Source organism: Molothrus aeneus, chromosome 5 (genome assembly GCF_037042795.1).
Source record: "Molothrus aeneus isolate 106 chromosome 5, BPBGC_Maene_1.0, whole genome shotgun sequence".
Taxonomy (NCBI): Eukaryota; Metazoa; Chordata; class Aves; order Passeriformes; family Icteridae; genus Molothrus; species Molothrus aeneus.
In genome coordinates, this window is record NC_089650.1 from 31,357,859 (window position 1) to 31,373,933 (window position 16,075).

Genomic DNA, 16,075 nt, shown 5'->3' on the forward strand with positions numbered 1-16,075 from the left:
GCACAACAAAACAGAAATCCACAACTCAGATAATTTATTATCTTAATTAAATACATATGTACAGATTTGTGGCTCTTCCATCCTATTTTCCCTTGTAAAATATGGCTCATAAAATCAACATACCCTTTAATAAAATTCACACAGAAAATTTGTTTTCATAGTCTAAGAAAACTGAAATCCATTTTTCAGAACACATTTGCAGCTTTTCCGTTCCCCCTCATTAAATCTGCTTCTGAAGGGTCTACACTTCATACTGATTTCATACTGATTTCAAGGGGGATCAGTGTGACTTATCACAGGGCCAGGCAATTTGCTCTGGGAGTTGAGGAAAAGCTCCTCTAGCAACAGTTTCTTGAAAGGCTTCAGAACTCTTTTTAGCTCCTGCATTGTAAAACAACCACTGGTAGTCAGAAGATTGTTGAAATAAAGGCAAATACTATTTATTATGCCAGGTCATAGCTGTGTATAAATACTTAGCTGCTAATAGAGAAATTTTTCTTAATTTCTCTTATTGTCTTTGCCTTGCAACAAGTAGGAGTACCATGCTCTATGAACAGCATCAAATAAAGAATATGAATGTGGAATTTATCACAAGTACATATGGAAGGCAGTTCAGGTGATGAGTAGGAATTACCTGGGATTTACCTTCAGTAGTCATTTCTTTCCCTAAACAGGAAAGAATGATGTGATTTTGACTGATATTGTAAAAAAATTAAATGCAGGATATGTGTTCTCAAGTTTACTGAAAGATACGCAGTAGAAGTGAAGAACTCAGATGAGTTGGTGTGCTTTGGGAAAAAATTAAACATAGTGAATTTTAATGTGAGGCTGTGAATTGGTTTATTTGACAAAACTGATCCCTGGCAAAGAGGCTGGGTAGGGGAATAAAATATGTTCAGCATGTGGCCAGACCTGTTAAGCTGGTCAATTCTAGGACTACACATTACAGTGTCTACTAATTCTGAAAACTTAAGTATGCCAAAGTTTAGTCTTACCAGCTTCAGAGCAGAATACGGAAGGAGTATCAGTCCTTAAATCCTTGTCCAATCTTCCTGTGTTTTTTTGGGTACAGACCTTTTTATTTGAACTTTTATTCCAGACTAGAATTTTGGGAAGTGTACTTTCATGGAGAGCAACAGAACCTGATGCAGCTAGTTATTACAGCGAAGCATACACTTGATGCAGTGAGAGAAAGCAATCTTACCAACCTTCTAAAAGACCCAGTGAATCAACTTACCTTCAGCTCCCTCTATTTTTCCTTCCATTTGTGTTTGCTTACATTTTAAATACTTGAAGGCTGAAACTACATTTTAGTGACTGCATGCAAGCTCCATAATTTATGTGGATAGACATTGGCTGGTGATGCTTTAATTTATTAATAATCATTAGATAAAACTGGATATTCAGTTTTTGATTAAAGGTGTAATATAAAGTCCAAGTGCATGCAATACCAATTTAGTAGTACCTCTGTAATGAATTTTCTGTCTTATTTTCTCCCTTTAGTCCATGCAATTACTAAGGATTTTGGAAATATCTGCTTTAACTAAATGCATTTCTTCATTCTCTACTTGCACACACAGAAATGAAATATTACAGGTTGGTTGTTTCAAACCTGATTGTTCTGGAAGTCATAATCCAAAGAATACTGTATTTTTCCTAGCTTCTCAACTTCCTTGGCTTCTTCCTTCTCTTCCCCATCAGTCAGCCCAGTCTCAGCATCATCATCCTTAAGAGCCTAGAAAGAAGAAATGTAATATTCATAAATGAGGCAAACCGTTAAGTAGCAGTTTAAAATAGACACGATCCTCAAATCTATTTTAGAGCCATTAAAAGCAAGCAAAACAGCAGAAATTCAAATATGCAGTTTTCATATATATCTCTACTTTCTGAGTTGCTCAATAAGATGTTATAAATCAGCAAGCAAGCAATGGAAGTAGGAAGAAAGCTCCTTGGACTATAACAAGCAAGGATTGCTATAAAACCTGCAAGTAGAAACAAAATATCATCTTGATGTGGAGAGATAGTTCTTCTGGGCTCAGACTGGCTCTTAAAAGAGGCACAAGGAGGCAAACATGCTATTAAATAAGCCAAGTCACGCATTCATTCAATTTAAAAATCTTGGCAATATCAAACCTGGTTGTACATGCTGTGCATTGTTTGCATTTGGCAACACATTTCTGTAGGACTACCGTGATAAAGAGCATGTGCTGTGGATGAGCTCTTTCTACAATCATATGCCAAACATTTTTCATGTTTTTTAGAATGAATATGGAAGCAAAGTTTCCACCATGCCATTAGCAAATGCATGTTCCTCCTTTTCCCTCCCTCCCGAGACCAATTTCCTTTTTATTCATTCTCGCAATAAAGCTTGGCTGAACCAAATTGATTGCAAGTTGATTTTAGTTTGCTTAGAAAGAAACACAAAAATAAAGAAATATAGTACTGCTTGCAAGCTTTGTCTATTGCATATAACCTATTTTTTAAAGGACACAGCAGTTATCTTAGATTTTATACATAATTAAAATACTAAATGATGTAATTTTTTCCTGTACCAGAAAGCAGAGGTATTTTCACTGTGTAAAAGGTAATTCATACAATTATTAAACCCTATGAACTATGTAGATCTTATTCTGGCAGATTCTTTCCTAGGTAAGAAGTGAAAATTAGACAAAAGTGATGAGGCAAATAGTGAAAAATTGTGGAAAATGTGAAAGTAAAGTTGAGAATGTGAAAATAAAGAATCAATACTGAGCATTCATCCAGAATTATTTAAATGTTACAGTAAACAGAGTACTTGTCTATAAGAGCCCTATCTGAATGAAGGTTCTTTCTGTATGAAGTTTCTGCTTGCACAGACAGACAAAGTACCAGAATAAGATGTGTTCTTTGTTGCAATGCTATTTTTCTGCAATTGTGGTTTTTTGTGTTGTAGGAAACCTTCAGCATTTCTTAACAATAGGTTGCTGCTGGAGCTCTCTGAAAAGGTAGCAAGGCTAGAGAGTAGCTGTGTACACAGCTATAGTGGTTAGGGAAAGAAGAAACATGAAAGCATTAACATTCTCACTCAGCCTTGAATACAGTGAGGGCCATGCAACATTTTGTGGGTTTGGAAAGACGGAAGATTCATCTCTGAAGTAGAAAATGTTCTTCTCCAGAAGCCAGATCTAAATAAAAAAGGTCAGACTCCAAACTGTATGATACTAAGCAATTATTTCTCTACTTTTGAAATTAGCTAGAAATTCTGTTGGCATAGCTCAAATGAAACCAATCCAACAGCTTTGATTTTTGTGAGCTGAGGAGCTGGGTTCATGTAAATATCTGCATGTTAGTGAATGATGGCCTCTCTACTCGAAACATAAATTACATTTTACCTGGATGAGATTGGGGGGAAAGGTTAGTGATAGACAGAATCACCTGTGACACTGGAAGAATAGTATTTTTTATACTAAACCATTTCTATTTGGAAGGGCTGAACTGCCTGAAATGAAATTTGGTTTGAGACATTTTATCACTGAGCTCTTAGTAAGTTCCCTGACTGTAGCACAACATTTTTGTTGGTACAACAAGAAGTATGACACTTGAAAACTGATAGGCTCTCTGGCAGACCACACATGTGATTTTCAGGATATGGAGTGATATGATTATGCCAAACACTCTTGCTTTTGGTAATAAAAATAAGCTTAATGTTTTGTGGTCATAAAAAAAGATGTGACTCAATCCATCTGATGCAACCAGGTTTATTTGATCCTGGAAACAACAGGAAAAAACAGGAAGTCAGAGTGGGATGTTAACTCCAAGATCCACTGCTCTGAATCATCCCTGTATGGTCCTAAAAGAGGACTCCATGATAGAAGTGTGACATACAGCTCCAGTATATTATTGTTTCTGGGACAAGTACTGGCCTTTCTGCTTTTCTGCTAGCTTTTGACCTGGATTTTCTTTGAGAGGAAATATCCTACGGCCATTCCCCAGGGAGAAAAGTGAGAAGGCAAAAAGAACATTATTTGCTAATTTTCAAGTCAGAGGAATTTGTAAACAGTCCATCAAGGCAATAGCTATATATCCATACTTTCTCTGGGAAAACTGCATTCTCTTCTGCAAAGCTGTTCAGTCCAGATGACAGAGCTGTGGGTAGCTCAATGTGAAAAAAAGTTCTTACTGTGACTACAGAAAATATAATGGGAAGCTAACATCTCTCTTGCAAGGGAGTTTTGAAGTGCAGGCAGGAAACACTGTATGCTTAAGAAACTCTCTCCACAGGTTATGAGAAGCCTACTGGAAAGGTGAAAGCTATTTCCATGAGAGATGGAAAACATTGTACCTTACTGACATCAGCTGAGGAGCTACATGATTCTTCTTGACCTTGACTCAGAAACACTGAACCACTAAGAAAAAACACTGAGAAAGAAATAGTGCTTTTATATGGACAAGTTTGTGGCACTGGGGGAGGAAAAAAAAATATCTCTAAAGCAGTCTGCAAATAATAGCTTTTACTGTTAAGAGAGGAATTTGCTTTCAAACTAGAGGCTAATGCTTCAGGAAGAAGCTGAGTCAAAAGAAGCACCAAAGCTTCTCATGTTTGATTTAGCTGCTGAGTTCCAAAAAAGAAAAATACTTGGTTTGCTTCAAAGTACTTGAAACGCCCCACAGGGATTTTAATTTCGTATTGAGATTCTCTGAAAGATCAATATTTAATGAAATACTACTACAACCCTCAATTTATATCATACTGCATCACACTGTATTGAATCTTACAATTGCATCGCTACAATCAATTAAAAGAAGCAGCTATATTTTAGTTTTTTAATAAAAAAATAAAAAGTTTTTAATTATAAGCGAGTTTTTTCATCAAGCCTTTGCAACTGATAAACCATAACCAGAAAGATTGGATTTAGATGCTGAGCAATGTAAGCCCTGCCTTCTCTACCATTTTCTTTAACTTCATGATATGTTAAATGTTTTTTTCTGTGAAGTATGCAACATGGAAATGCATAATTACATTGTGCTGGAGACTGGATTCATCTTTTCTAATTTGAGCTGACCATGAATTTTACTCGAGCAGTTTCTTCATTTCTGTATTACATATGCAGAAACACATAACAGTAAAACATCTACATCCTCTCAAATGCATGTAAGTATCTGAAAAATAGGCTTATATGTAAACAGGTGTAGGAATGTAGCAAAAAAGAGTTAATCCAGCACAAAGATTTCAAGGTGATACATCTGTGTCTACAGAAATCAGAACCACTACTCTGCAGTAGTTCTTACAACAAAAAGACCTAAATTACAACAATTTGAGATCCACTGTTCAATCTGCTGGTTGTATCTTCACTTTCATAATGTTATTGAGAGTGGTTTTGCAGCCTCCTCTTTTCTTCTGAGATGTTAAAGAAAATGCCTAGTTTTCAATTCTTTTGAAACTCCACACCCTGTAGTGGTTTTTTACACTTCCTGGGTTTTTTCTCCGTCTCACTCCCCTAGCTGACAAAATCCTCTCTCCGGTGCCACTGCACCCCGACACTGCAAACATCCCTTGCTTTGAGCTCAGGTCCACCAAAACCCCTGCACCTTGTCACTAGGCTTGCCCCACTACTATCAACCATGAACCACAAAAGAGATTCTGGGGCTTTAAACAACTTTACTTTAATTCCTCCCCAAACTGTATGTAAAAAATGAGAGTGTCTGCAAGAGCAGCTGCCCTGCTGGTTGTCTCCAGACTCCTCATGTGCAGAAGCTTCAGGAAAGCAAAGTGGTAGGAGACTCATGTAACAAAGCTGCTGGGGGAGCACGTGTGCTGCCTTGCCTCTGTACTGAGAGGCAGAGGCCACAGTCATGACTGAGTCACATCTTGTTAATGACTAGTTTATGTTGCAAACAATTAAAAATGCAAAGTGTCTTGCACTTCTGTACGTAAAGAAATGCTTTCACTAACAGAGGTTTTAGGGTTCCTTCTGTTTATGGAGTGGCCTACAGCCTCACTTTTAAGGAAACAAGTTACCATTAAGCAAGAAGGAGAGACATTGAGAAGAAAAACAAAACACTGACTGCAGCCTTTGTAGGCTGTTCACTGCATGGTGCATGCTCCTATCCTGATTTCCATCCCCACCTGCCACTCTATCATTTCTTTTGGAACGGTGAAGGAAATATTGTTTTAATATTTGAATGATGCCCAGTCCTCAGGCTTGTGCAATGCCTGGTGAGCTGGAAAAAGGAAACAGTAAGATTTTGTAGCAAGAATGTTCTGTGCCATGTCCAACAATGAATTTATTGGAAAGGCAATTTTTCCTCCACAACTAGAAATGACTGCTTTTCCACTAATGGTGGTACACCTCTTATCATTATCTTTCCCATTCAAGAACACCATAATTCTGATCTGGCCAATTTTTATCCCAAGAGAAAACAAAAGCCTTTAAAAATTCCCATCTGGTTCCCTATCACAAAGCAGACAAGCCTGCAATTGTAACATGTTCTCTATCACAGTCTCTCAGAAGGAAAGGCAATATTTCATTCATTCAGCATCTGCTTTCTCTCCATGAATTAATTTAAAGAGCATGTTGTGTCTGGGTTTCCAGTGGCTGTGACAGGCTTTGGTCATTGTGAAATCTACTTTGCCATTACTGCTCTAAGAATGTTGGCCTTACATACCAGCAGTGGGCCACACTGATGCACACAATGAAAAAAACCCTGCTGGGTTCAGCATGCAATGCCCTGACTTGCTTGATTACTCCCTTGCTTGTTATCCAGCTTTTAAATGGTCTTCGTTGGGTTATTCAAAAGGTTTCCTTTCTTTAGGAGCTCTATGACATGAGGTCATCATGTTCAGCTTAAGCTTTTGCTGAATTGTTTGGGTACCAAAATACCAACTTAATCTGGTGCAACAGAAAAATACAGAAAATGCTGCAGGTGTTCAGCGTCAAATATGAATACATTCATTTCAGTTGGAGCTGTTAAGCTCACAAATCAATCTGGTTTTGATGTTTTATAAACTCCTACAGCCAGTGTTTATAGGCTGAAAAAAGATGAAGCTGATCTCAGACCTGGGAGCCTATTTTGGAAGTTCAGCCCGTGGGTCAGGGTCTGCTTTGGAAGCAGGGCCCATATGTGTGTGAAGCAAAGGTAGCAGGCACTCCTGTAAGCACGCTGCTGGCTCTGCCCCACCTGCCATATGGCAGCAGCGCTCGCCTGCACCAGCAGCAGGCTGTGAGTGGGAGGCAGCTCAGGCTGCTTGGCCAGTGCATGCTGCTCCAGCAATTGTTCTGCATCCTCCCCAAATTAATGGCACTGGGCCAGGTGGAAGCATGCTTTGGGACAGAGCTGGCTCCTTGACCTGGGAGGACCACTCAGAGTACTACATTTATTTGTGTTTGGAAAAATCTGTCATACTATATAATTAGGACTATGTGTATTTGATAGTGAAAATTAACCTAAATATAGCCAGACATGATTTACTGAGTGCCACTTTGATCTGTGGAGAAAAAGTTGGCACAGACCTGTTCTACTGGCTTAGTTCCTTAAAAAGAGATAAGATGATTGTCTGACCATCTTTTAAATAGGACTTGTACCCAACATTCTCATGTTTGAAGGCTGTCTGCTATTTATATTTGTAAAGAGTAAATACCCTTGCTTAAAAAGAAAATTATTAAATATTCCCAAATATTTAGTTTTTATTTTAATGTTTTAAAAACATATACCTCATTAATATGAACTGCTGGTCTTGTTTTTTTATGCATACCCATTAATTTCAGACATAGTGTAGGAGTTTAGCTCTCCGTACAGTCTGTGGATATAGGTAAATGTCTTCAGAGTCTGATTCAAGTAATTTAATTTAAGGACTAATTACATACTTCCTAAATGCCACTCATTAGGAACTTGCAGACTCTGGTCTTGAATAAAGAACTTCAATTTGGTCTGTTAATCAAGAAAATGCAAAAAACATCCTTGAAAATGGAAGCTTCCAGTAGTAAGACCTTCACTATAGAAAACAAGACATGTAAAAGAATGAGTGGGATCTGCATCTTCATATACCCCTAACAGTACAGTAGGTTACAATAGAAGAGACAAATTAATTACTTTACAGAAAAGAAATAGTTTAACAAAGGAGGAAAACAAACTCAGGAAGCATGCAAAGCAGGGTCCTATGTTTTCTTGGGAGTCACTGAGAGGAAGAGACAGGAATGCAAATAAGCCCAGTCTTGTGTCTCACAGCTATTGCTTCCATATTTTCAGGCTTCTGAAATCTAATATAAATCTAAATTTCAAAAGAGTTTTACAGAAAACCTATTTGCAGAACACAAACATTCATCTATAACATTTTATCTTCATAAACATGTTATTCACATTTTTCAGGAAGTTTTATGCACACTGCACAGTTGTCTTTGAGGCAGGTGAAAAAGCAGGACTACTGGTCAAGGCTGAGATTGAATTAATGTACAAAGAGGACTCAGTCAATCCATTTCCACTGCCACAGTAAACTTATTGGGCTTGTTTTCTATAAAGACTCATTCCCAGTGTTTCTGACTAACCCTCTGCAGCACATCATCTTTCTGAGTGTGAATTAGGATGTCTCACTGCACTGTGGATGAGCCATAGTGAGCATTAAAGTCACCGTGTGCTGGATGACAACAAGTGGGGACTGGCATGCTGACAGGAAGTCAGGTAGCAGCACTGTGGAATGAACACCTCACTATTCTCCAGGCATCCAACTGGAAAAAGAAGCAAGCACGTAACCAAATACTGCAGAAGAAAAGACCACTGCCAGAAACAGAGCTCCTGTCCCTAACAAAGATCCTCTTGGATTTTTTTCTGGCAATAAAGGCTTGAGTTGCTTCAAATGAAATCCAGGCTCTCTAGATGTCAGTGTGGATTATCCTGACTTCATTTGGGCTATTGTCTTCATGCTGCAAGGTCAATGCACTCTACTTTGGAATATTCAGGGCACCTAACACTGAAAATCTTGTTCCTTCAGTATTTTGTCTACATGAGGGCAAGAGTGTTGGATGATCAACAGCTAGAACTGTAGGGTGAATCAGTCTAAAACAACCATCGTATGTTGGAGTTTGGCTGGGTCCAATTGCAGCTCTCACTGTCCTGTCACCTTACAACACCTGCTATTCAGAGAGGAACATTAATCAGAATATTCTAAGTTAGTACATAACCCCAATGTAAAAGGAAGACCCATGTAAGGGAAAAACAAACGTACAGAGAAGTCAAGTGGCTGACTGAAGGACACAGTAATTCAGTAGCAGAGCCAAGAATATACTACTCATACTACAGGCTGTATACATACACCTAATACCAAATCTCCTGTTTCACCTAACACACACATTGTAAGCAAAAAAATTCTTTACTAGTTACAGTGTTTTAGCCTGATGAAATTATTAATTCTCCTTTTCTACAAATGCTTTCTGACCTCATAAAATGTTCAGACCACAACAATTATTATCCAAGTAACAGGGCTAAATCTTAGTAAGTTCTCAGTGGTGCTGTTCATAAATGATTATGTCTATTCCTTTTCTTAGCCCACAGGCTGAGTTTAATCAAGAATTTTGCTGTACCAACGCATTAAATCCAGACATAATAAATCTGCAGCTATTACACCATCTCTGAAGCAGAGTCTTCAGGGCCTTTTTTTTTTACTCCTCAAAGAAAAAAAGTAGTGGGAGCCACCAGGGGCATGAGTAGAGATTGAAAGTTATGAAGATGAAAACCATGATGGGAAAATCTCATGAAAACACTAGTGCCAGCTGTCACTAGGTTGCACCAACAGAAATCTGTACTAAGACCACTTAAAAAACTTTGGTATGGAACACTAAGAATTTAATGCCTGAGCACTGTACTGAGATGATGTGAGAGCCCACAGCAATTTTCATGAGGTAGCAGTCAATTTAGCAACACTTAGAAACTAAGACATTAAAAATACACATTACTTCTGTCTACTTTTGATATGGTGACATTTATACAAAAAGGAAATATAATTAGCAAGTTATTTTTATGCGCTGATCAATTTTAAACTTGAGCTTTCTGGTACAGTTTGACTTAATATTTTAACTGTAGAAAGAATGACAACCTCTTTTCTGCTCTTCTCCAGCCTCCCCAAATATATATCCAACCAAAAAATACCCAATCAATTTAGTTCAGCCTCTTGATGTGTGTATCAAAGCTACTACATGTCCATCTCTGCTAAGGAGACAGAGCTGTCAGGATACTATGCATGAGAGCTTAAGTCTAGGTGCGTCCAAATAGCAAAATAAACCTACCGCAAGTGACAATCCAGAACAGTCATGAGACACAACATTGACAAGGAGGACAGAGGAGGAAGAAATAAAAATTAAAACATCCACACACAAACATTAGTAGAAAACATGGAGAAATGACCTTTTTTTACAGGTGTACATTTATTAACAGTTCTGCCTTCCCTAGAAGGAATCTAATCCTCCCAGTGGCCTTTGGTAGAGCTGTATACTCGACTTGAAAAAGTAAGCCTTGTCTGCAATGGAAACAGGTCTCAAGACTGAAAATCTAATCTTATTTTCAACTCATCTCCCATCCTACCAAAAAGATGTACCAAAAAGCTACATCTTTTGATAATCTTTATGAAAAGACAATTTCTCTTTTGAATTGTGTTTAGGGAAGTGGATATTTTGAAGCACAAATATTCTAAAAGAGACAAAAAATTTATTTCCCTTTCTGTAACATCTAGCTATCAATGTGTGACTTGAGCTGTGACTCTATTTCAAAAGGATCTTCAACTATGCCAAGTTATATGGCACTATAATGATTTGCCAAGGATAGGCATGAATAAAAGTAGTTCAGAAGTTCTCCTCAACAAAAAAATCCAGACTAAGATAAAAATTTTATTTCCAGGAACTGCTGCTTTCAGTTTACCAAATGGCACTCTCTTCCAACTTTGTGTGCCTGGGGAATGACGATCCTGCAAGATGCCACGTGACCAGCAACTGCTATTATGCACTTTTAGCTGCAGGCAGAAGTAATTAGCACTTGCAGGTTCAGGCCTAACAGTGACTGAAGTAGGTTTTGCAGTTTTTGACAACATTAGTACTATATGTTGCCCTTTATAATGGCATTAGATTTACATCTTACTCTTCAACTACTTTTTTAACAGTTTGCTTCTTTGAAGAGCTAAAAGGCATTCTTATTATTCCCCTTTCTGTTTTATGCCAGAGCCTCTAAAATGCTTCAATTCTCTTAACTAAAGTACACTACATTTAGCATTGCCTTGAGTTCAGCTAGGTATGTGAAAACCTGCACTGGTAAGTCGAGATTAACTGTTAGAATAAGAACCACATCATACAGGGAAAAATGACAGCCAAAATGTTGCATTAGGAATCAAGTTGGCAAAAGTTACTGAATGCCAAGGACTTAAAATCTGTACACTGTCAGACTGCTAGAAATGAATTTAAGGTGCGAATTAAAGAAACTTTCAGCCTGGGTTTGAAAGCCCAGACAGTGAGGAGAGGTAGCTGGAGAGTTGGTGATCTACTTATTAAGGGTCTGACATTTACATCAACTGTGAATCTACCCTCCTTAGGTTTAACTGTGCAAAACAAAACATGCTAGTTAAATCCCAAAATATATAGGCAAATGTAGGTTTAAATAACTATACCAAGTATTTTGAATGGAATAATCTTAAAATACCTATCTGTGCAACATTTCAAAGTTTGAGATCTTTTTGTAGACAAAAGATGCAGGATTCAGCTTTTTATCAAATTTTCCCATTAAAAAGATACAAATGGAGCTCAATATTTATAAAATAATGTATTTTTGCATTTCAAATACTTATTTTCCAAGAATCCATGGTCATTTATCCAGGTCCTAATGAATATAATTAAAAACACTTAATAATACATTGTAAATACAACAAAGGCCTTACATGATATGGAACAAATTCCACATAAATATCAATAAACAAATTGCACATTATTTATCCTATGACAAAGTATTAGGTTCATTATCATTAGCAGGACATAACAAAGTTCTCCAGAAATTTTTCCATGAGCATAATCAAAGCAGTTCTTCCAAATTATTCTGGGTTCAATGGGAGAGCTAGCTTACAGTAGCCTAGAATAAGCCAACAAGTGATGACCTGATTTTCCATACATTGAAGGGGAAATATCTCACAATTTCTTAATATTAATACCTCAGAACAAAGTCTATAAATACAGGGATGAATGCTAAATCAAAGTGCTTTAAGAGAAGGAGTTCATGTCACATTCATCATATGGAGAAAAAAAACAGCAGCATAATATCTTCTTCAAGAGAGAGCTCAAAATTTCTGCTCTGGTATTTCGTGAGCTCAGTCTCACTAATCTTTCTAACCTTGGGATACCTCCACCTACGTTAGTGATTTTGTGTACCGACAATGTTTTTCTCAGGTGTGAATTTGTCTTGTGTTGGTGCCACACACTCCAGTACACCAGTGTGGCACACAAAGCACTGAATCTCCAAGAGGAACCAGGGTTAAAACTGCACGCCAGGGCAGTATCTAAAGTACTCCACTTGCAATGGGGATGTAAGGGTCTCCAGCATTTGCTCTTTGTCGTCTTCTCTCTGAAACTGAAACTGGAAATAGCTTGGATAGCTCTACACTTTTCCATTATTTTCCTCCCCTTATCTGTGCTCTTTTGGACTCCTCTTATGTGATCTATTGCAGCTGGTCATCAGACTTGTAAGGCTTCCTCACCCTCACCTCACTTCCTGATCCTGCTCTTCCCCTACTACACCCTACATGCCTGGAAAAGCATGCTAACCTGTTCCAGGACCCTTAAGACTGGCTGATGAGCCACACTGCTGGCTGTTCCCTCACTGAGCAGTGGCATTTCACCACTTGTTCTGCACTGGGCCATGGGCCTCTTTAGCTACCGTGCTTTAAGATTCTCTTCTTGGCTCTTGTCCCTGACCAGCTGGCCCTAGTTCTTGGGTTAGCAGCTCTGACTTGTATTTCTGATCAACCTGCCTTCAGCTCAGCTTTCTTCTATGCTAGATCCCAACTTGTGAAATCATCTCCTTATTCTTGAACATGCTTTTATTCTCTCTTTTTGACTGGGTTATCACTCCTGTACTGCTCTAGCTCAACTTCCCCAGGAGTCTTGGGAACACAGACTTGACTATGCAATTAAAGTTATTTGCTTCTACTTATGAGGGTTTGCAAAGCAATTCTCTGAATTTCTCCAGTCCTTCCTTTTTGAAAAATCTAGCCCTTTGTCTTCTTAGCTAAGGAAATCTCTGAGCTTTGAGGACAAATAGATACTTTATGTTTATTTCCTCATTCTGCTGCTCATTCCAGTTTGCTCCAGGAAGAGCAGTACTAAAATCCCATGAATAAAAAGCTTTGTTTTCTCTCAGGAAGGTATTAGTCGAGTCTGTGGCCCTTAGTATTAAGCCCTGCAACCTCTGCTTCTCTTCCACCAAGTAGATCTGAAGGACAAGCTCTTCTGCCCTTATAAAAATTATGCAGCTCTCAAAGGGCATTATATTAATCTTCTCAAAGTTACTCAGTTGAGTTACAGCTCCAAGTATGGCCTGTTATCTTTAATCTTCTCCTCTCTAGAACAAAATGAATTCTCCAAACATCACTGTGTTGAATGTCCCTGTGGTTTTCCTTTTTCATTATTTCTCCCTGCTTCTGACTCTCATTTTAGCCTCTATACTGTTGTTTCCTTCTCAGCTGAACTTTTGTGTAAAAAGAAATTTAGAGTTCACAACTACTTTTCTTTATCATGTAATCTCAGAAATCCTGCTAGTAAGATATATAAAGATACATAAACATTGGCCCTGAAAAAAAGTACAGTGAAAATTGCACACAGTCGCTCCATTTTTGAAGCAAGCAGGACACCCTTGATAAACTCACCCTTAAGGATGAGTCACTAAATGCCTGCTCACGTGTTTTTAGCAGAGCAGGGAAATTGGCTGGCTGCTTCATCAGTGATGCCACACCCAGGCTCATCCCTTGTGATACCACTGAGAAGATGTTGTCAATCAGTCCACTCTTCACAGAGCTACTACTGAGACAACAAGCACAGCTTTTTCTAAACACATCAAACAGAAACCTTCAAATGCAACCCAAAAGTTCAAGAAACCGAGAGTTACTTTACCTGGTCTTTCATGCTTTTCCCTAAATCTTTAACGTCTTTCATGTTAATAGCATTCTTCCCTCCCTTCTCCTTTCCCTTCTTCTTGTTCTTCTTTTTGAACAAGCATTTCTTACAGAGACAAAAGCAGCAGGTGAGGATTAATAGGACTGCAACTATGGCTATGGCTATTAAGGCCCAAGGTGGCACTGGAAGAGAAAAAGACACACACACAAAAAGAAGGTGGTAAACTGTTAGTAGGGTTAAATTTAGAAACAAGCATATTTCTCTCACAGCTAAGCCTTTTTCAATGAAAATGCCTGGCAGAAATACCTGAGATCCTTTCTAAAATATGCTGTCATCATTTATATATTTCTCCCAACTGAGCATTTGCCCATACAAAGCCAATTTAACACATCTATCTATATACAAGCCTGGTGACACATATCAAACTCACCTGCAGCTATTTTGATTCATCAACCATCTGAAAAGAGTATATCCAAAATATTTACTCTGTGCAATCTGTAAAATGCTCGGCACATTTAAGCAATTACTCATTTCTTTCTTTAATCATCTCCCCAACCCACCTGGCATTGTGGCTGAATCGGGTGGAACTGACTGGAAATTTCCCTTTTCTGGAATGGTGTCTGATCCAAGCAGTCAGTTCTAATGAACAGCCCTTTTCCTCTGCCCACTGCTGCACTTGACAGATTCGCAGATTCCTCACAATAGCTGCAGGTCAAGGTCACCAGTGCAGACAGACCAAGGACAGAGGGCTGTCCAATCCACGGGCATTTGCCCTAGCTGGCATCATGCCCTAAACACTAGCAAAGTTTCAGCTGTATTCTCACCTATACTCTCCTATAAACAAAAGACTGTGCTACATTTTTTCATTAAGTTCAGGCTGCAGGACATGGCTGAAGCATGAATAAATAAGAGAACACTTACTAGCATAAAATGTTCCTGTTAAAGATCAGAATTTTTGGAAAAAAGCAATTAAGATGACACTTAAACACAAGTACTCCAGAAGGCAATTATCTTCACACAAATCAGCATTAATGACTACTGATTCCCACATTTAAGCAGAACACCTGACAAAATTTTAAATCTTCTAAACTGTCATTTTCTAAAATCTTGAAATGTACTCAGTTGGTCTGCAAGATACTCAGTACATTACCTAAAGGTCTCTAATACGATACAGAGCTACAGAGCAAAGCCAAAAAGTGAATCAAATTTGACATGTTGACGTCAGTGAATCACAAAAGGGAATGGATGGTATAAATAGAGAAAATTAATTGCCTAAAGGAGCTAAGAGGAGTGCAAGGCATAGTCACCGGAACTTCCACTACAAATTACCAGTTCAGGAAGATGACAGAGCATCTACACCTTCCTTACTCTATATTTAATGAACTTATTTTCTAACTTTCATTCAAACGACGCTAATGGCAGATAAAAATCTGGGAGAATAGTTAAATATTTCTGTAATATTTTTGTGCCTCCAATTGTTCATTAAATGCAGCTGCTATAAAAGGAAAGCTGTACCATGTGTAGAACAAATGAGAACTGATTACTAAACAAAAATTGTAAGACACAAATGGTGAACAGATTAGCAGCTGTTTATGAGATATATTTTATGAAGTTGGCAGCAGCAATTCTGCAGTTAAAGTTGCATTAGATCTGCACTTATCACAACTTAAAATCTGTATTTCATGCATTGGTATTTAATTTTGTTTTCAAATCTGGTGTAGTACCATTTTGTAGCACAACTGACGCTTTTACATTTTTTTTTTCACCCAGCACTCAGAAATGTAAACCCATCATCTTTCACAAGAACTATGTGCTCTACTCAAATTCTATACTTCACATGTACTTAGTCTGAAACAGCATTTACACAACACTGTATCTAAGATAATCCACAGGAGTGATGATAAAAGGAAATGAATGATGCACCCAGATTTATCAGCTTTTTGTTTCACTGATTTGTCTGC

At 38.0% G+C, this 16,075-nt stretch overlaps 1 protein-coding gene across 3 annotated transcripts in view; it reads right to left on the minus strand.

Annotated features, from left to right (window-relative positions):
- The window catches only part of SYT1 (synaptotagmin 1), a 335,539-nt gene that overhangs the window by 74,994 nt on the left and 244,470 nt on the right, over positions 1–16,075 (minus strand). For 2 of the 3 annotated variants that reach the window (XM_066549874.1, XM_066549875.1), the window contains exons 5-6: positions 14,112–14,296; positions 1,613–1,735 (exon numbers count right to left, since the gene is read on the minus strand). In XM_066549874.1, coding sequence (XP_066405971.1) covers positions 1,613–1,735; positions 14,112–14,296 — 308 coding nt within the window. The remainder of the gene's footprint in view (positions 1–1,612; positions 1,736–14,111; positions 14,297–16,075) is intronic. The other variant, XM_066549876.1, reaches the window with a different exon arrangement.